This window comes from Cebus imitator, unplaced genomic scaffold (assembly GCF_001604975.1).
Source record: "Cebus imitator isolate Cc_AM_T3 unplaced genomic scaffold, Cebus_imitator-1.0 Scaffold434, whole genome shotgun sequence".
NCBI classification, from domain to species: Eukaryota; Metazoa; Chordata; class Mammalia; order Primates; family Cebidae; genus Cebus; species Cebus imitator.
Window position 1 is genome coordinate 1,885,832 of NW_016107749.1, and position 5,195 is coordinate 1,891,026.

General features: G+C 39.8%; 1 protein-coding gene across 1 annotated transcript; it reads left to right on the forward strand.

Moving 5' to 3' along the window:
* The first annotated feature begins 4,045 nt into the window (after window positions 1-4,045).
* LOC108290452 (BCL-6 corepressor-like protein 1) lies at window positions 4,046-4,570 on the forward strand. Its single transcript, XM_017510272.2, has one exon. The coding sequence runs from the start codon at window positions 4,046-4,048 to the stop codon at window positions 4,568-4,570; it is 525 nt and encodes a 174-aa protein (XP_017365761.1).
* The last annotated feature ends 625 nt before the right edge of the window (window positions 4,571-5,195 follow it).

Sequence of the window (5,195 nt, forward strand, 5' to 3'; positions counted from 1 at the left end):
AAAAAAAAAAAAAAAAAGGAAAGAGCCTCAGAGAATAATGGAACGCTATCAAGCAATTCCAACATATACATAAAAAGAGTCCCAGAAGGAAATGAGTGACAGAAAGGGGGTGCAAGAACATGTGAAGTCATAATAGTCAAAAGCATCTCCAATTTTATGAAAAACATTAATCAAATTATGCAACAAGTTTAATACACTTCAAGTAGCATAAGCTCACATCTTAATAAGTTAATCAAAAACCAAAGGCAAAGAGATAATCACGAGAGCAGCAAGCAAGAAATAAATTGTCATGTATAAAGGAATCATTGGTAAGATTAACAACTACAAACTTTCAGTTTAAGATAAATTCTCAGGATCTAATGTATAGCATGGTAACTGTAGTTGACTGTATTGTACTGTATACTTGAAATTTGCTAACAGAGCAGGTCTTAAGCGTTCTCATTTTAAAAAAGTATGTAACATGATGAATATCTTAATTGACTTGGTTGTGGCAGTCATTTCACAATGCATATGTGTATCAAATCATCACACTGTACATTTTGAATGTAAACAATGCTTTTTGTTAGTTATACCACAATAAAGCTGAAAGAAAGAATCCTTGGAGGCCAGAAGGCAGTGGGATGACATATTCAAAGTTCTGAAAGGAAAAATAAATGTCAGCCAAGAATCTTTTATCCAGCAGATGTGTCCTTCAAAATATGGAGACATGAAAGGATTCCCAGATAGACAACATTTGAGAGAATTCATTGCTATCAGATCAGCCCCATCAGAAACATTAAACAGAGTCCTTCCAGCTGAAATGAAGATGAGAGAGTAATTCAAAACATGAAGAAATAAAGAGCATAGGTAAAGTTACATCAGTAAAAACGAGACAGTATGTCTAAATAAATAAAACGTATGGGCTGGATGTGGTGGCTCACGCCTGTAATCCCAGCACTTTGGGAGGCTAAGGTGGGTGGAGTGCTTAAGCTCAGGAGTTTGTGACCAGCCTTGGCAAAACCCCATCTCTACAAAAAATACAAAATTAGTCAGGTGTAGTGGTGTATGGCTGTAGTCCCAGCTACTCGAGGAAGCCGAGGTGAAAGGATGGCTTGGGCCCAGAAGGCAGAGGCTGCAGTGAACTGAAATCACACCACTGTATTCCAGCCTGGGTGACAGAGTGAGACCCTGTCTCAGTAAGTAAGTAAGTAAATAAATAAATAAATAAATAAAATGTATGTAGTAAAAATTGTATCAATAATGTGTTTTTCATATATCTGTTTTGAAGGACAACTACATAAAGCAAATATAAATTTATGTTCTCGAGCACACAATGTATAAAGATGTAATTTGTATGAAAATAAATAACATACAGAGTGGGGCATGGAACATGTATGGGAGAAAAATGTTTATAGGCTATTGAAATTATTAATCATACTTAATGTTATAAGTTAAGATGTTAATTGAAGTCTCCAGGGCAACTATTAAAACAAAAAAATTTCAAAAATATATGTGACAAGAGAAACAGCACAGGGATTGAATCAGCACAATAGGAAATACCTAACACAAAACAAGGTGGTAATGGAGGAATATCAAAAGCAAAAGACATACCACATATAGAAAAATAGCAAAATAGAATATTTCGATGCTATTAGTATTTTACTAAACTCTAATTAGTTGTTAAATCAAATGGACTTTGATTATACACTTCAGTTAAGTGGCAGAGAGTGGTAGAACAGATAAAAAAATGTGATCTACCTATAACCTGTCTACAAGAGTCAAACTTTAAATTCAAGACACAAAGATGATCAAAGTAACAGAACAGGAAGAAATGCATCAAGCAAGTATTAACCAAAAGAAAGCCAGAATAGCCTTATTAATATTGGGTCAAATAGGCTTAGAACAAAATTATTCCTAGAGATGAAGAAAAACATTTTATAAGGACCAAAAGGTCCATCCTTCAAGGGTATAATAATTACAAAATTGCCATGCAATTATAAATGTATAAATTATAAAGAATTTTGCACTTAACAACAGAGCTTCAAAATACATGAAGGAAAACTGACAGAATGGAAAGGTGAAATAGACACTTCAACAATAATATTTGGAGACTTCAATACGTAATCTTAAATAATGGATAAACAATGAGGCAGAAAAGTTAGACAAGGAAGTGGAAGACTTGAACAATACTCTCTGAGAAACCTAACGGGCATCTACAGATTGCTCCGCTCAGGAATAGCAAGACACACATTCTTCTCAAGACACATCAGACACTCCCCAAAATAGACCATATGACAGGCAAAAAACCAAATCTCTGTAAATTTAAAGTGATTAAAATCATACAAGTTATGCTCTTGGGCCACAATGTAATAAAATCAAAAATAGGCAAAAATTTAGGAAGTCCACAATATAGGTTAATCAAGCAATATCTATATAGGTTATGGGTCAAAGACACCACAATAGGACTTAATAAAATACTTTATTTTTAATTTTTTTGTTTTTTGAGACAGAATCTCACTCTGTCGCCCAGGCTGGAGTGCAATGGCGTGATCTCAGCTCACTGCAACCTCCATCTCCCGAGTTCAATCGATTCTCCTGCCTCAGCCTCCCAATTAGATGGGATTACAGGCACCTGCCACCACACTTGGCTAATTTTTGTGTTTTTAGTAGAGATGGGGTTTCACCATCTTGGCCAGGCTGGTCTTGAACACCTGACCTCAGGTGATCTGCCCACTTCAGCCTCCCAAAGTGCTGGGATTACAGGCGTGAGCCACCTCAACTGGCCATAATAAAATACTTTAGATAGATGGATACAATAACACAAAATACCAAAACTTTAGGGATACAGCAAAAGCTGTGCATCGATGGAAATTTATATCCTATATTAAATATATTTAATATAGGAAATGCCTATATTAAATATATTTAATATAGGAAATGCCTATATTAGAACTACCTCAAATCAGTAACTTAATCGTCCACCTAAGAAACTGAAAAGAAAAAGCCCAAACTAAACCACAGCAAGCAGAATGGAGGAGTAAACGGAGATTATAATGAAAGTAAATAAAATGGAGAAAAGAAACATAATAATGACCAAAACTTCATTGAAAATATCAGAAAAATTGACAAACTTTTAATTAGATGGATCTAGAAAAAGAAGACTCAAATTAATACCAACCCTACAAAAATATAAAAAGATTATAATACCATGAACAATTGTATGCTAACAAACTATGTAAACTAGATGAAATGAAGAAATATCTAGAAAGGCACAAACTGACAAAACTTAAAAAGATAAAGAAAATCTGAGTGTACCTATACCAAGGCATAGATTGAGCTATTAACTTTTTTTTTTTTAAGGCCAAAATCCCCATAAAGAAAAGATCGGGACATGATTGATTCACTGGTGAATTCTACTACAAGTTTAAAATAGAATTAAGTCTTTCATAAACTTCTAAAACATGGAAAAGGACGTGTCATTTCCCAACCACCCATTCTATAAGTTTAATACCTTGATATCAAAACCAGCCAAAAAACATTGCAAGAAAAGAACACAGCAAGCCAATATCTTTAATGAATACAGATGCACAAAGTCTTCAACAAAATGCTTGCACACCGAATGCAGCAACCACAACAAAAAGGGTCGTACACGGGCCCTGCGCGGTGGCTCCCGCCTGTAATCCAGCACTTTCGGAGGCCAAGGCAGACAAATCACGTGAGTCCAGGAGTTCAAGACCAGCCTGGGCAACATGGTGAAACCTCATCTCTACAAAATATACAAAAAAAATTAGCTGGGTGTGGTGGCATACTGCTGTAGTCCCCGCTACGTGGGAGGCTGAGGTGGGAAGATCACCTGGGTCTGGGGAGGTCAAGGCTGCAGTGAGTTATCATCACACAACCACACTCCAGCCTGGGGGACAGAGTGAGAGTCTGTCTCAAGAAAAGAAAAGGAAAAGAGAATGATAAGACACGATGACCAAATGGGATAATTTTAGCAATGCAAGGTTGGTTCCAAAAATTCATATTAGTCAATGTTCATACACCATATTAATAAAACAAGGTTAAAATGCGTAATCATCTCTCCTGCCCCCGTGTCTTGGTCGAGGAGCGGCCTCCCAAGGTCTCCCCTGCAAATCTGCTACGTGGCCCAGCGCCCCTGTCCCCGCCACCCGTGATCGTGTACCAAGGCCCGAGAGGGGTGGCCGCCCAGGCGGCCTGGGTTCCACTTCCAGCTACAGCTCCCGCAGCAGTACCAGGCTCCCCGGGGAAGCCATCCCCCACCCCCAGGGTCTCCCCAAGGCTGACCCCGGTCTGGTGGGCCAGCTTCTTTTTCAGGAAGTCCATCCTGCTGTTCATGGCCATGGTGTTGAGGCTGGTAGAGCATCCGGAATCCCCCCAGGCCTCCAGCAGCATGACCACCTGGGGCCTGGCTCTGGACACCCCAGGAAGCAGTCCAGTGGCCAGTCCAGCACAGCCAGCGCTGGACCCCCATCCTGACCTGAGCCGCCACCACCAGCCCCAGGTCTGCGAAGGCGCCAGGCCACCAGACCCCCTGCCTTGTCCCCTCCCCACTCCTCACCCTGTAGACTAGGCAGCTGTAGCAAGCAGACTTTCCATTAACACAGCAGACCCCAAAAAGGAGTGACAAAGCCCCTCTCCCCATGGCCACAGCACTTGTGAGCTTTCCTGATACCTGGAACTGTGCACCTGGCACCAAGTGGAAAATAAACTCCAAGCAGCCAGGAAAAAGAAGAAAGCATAATTATCTCAATAGACTAAAAAATGATTTGGCAAAATGCAACACCCTATCGTAATAAAAATAGTCGACAAACTAGGAATAGAAGGTAACTTAACCTTATAAAGGACAGCTATGAAAAGCCCACCACTACTTAATGGTAAAAGACTGAGAAATTTCCCCGATATTAAAAGAAGATAAGGATGTCCACTCTCACCACTTTTGATCCGGTACTGTCATGAGGATTCCAGCTACAACTACCAGGCAAGGTGAAGAAACAAAAAGTAGGCTGGGCGTGGTTGCTAGTAATCCCAGCACTTTGGGAGGCCGAGGCAGGTGGATCACGAGGTCAGGAGTTTGAGTCCAGCCTGACCAACGTGGCGAAACCCCCGTCTCTAAAACAAATAAATAAATAGCATACAAATGGGCAGGGAAGAAATAAAACTGCCCCAATTTGCAAATGACATGGTGCTGTATGCAG

Excerpts from the sequence above, each read along its gene's own strand:
- LOC108290452 (XM_017510272.2), top strand. The coding sequence starts at position 4,046 with ATGCGTAATCATCTCTCCTGCCCCCGTGTCTTGGTCGAGGAGCGGCCT.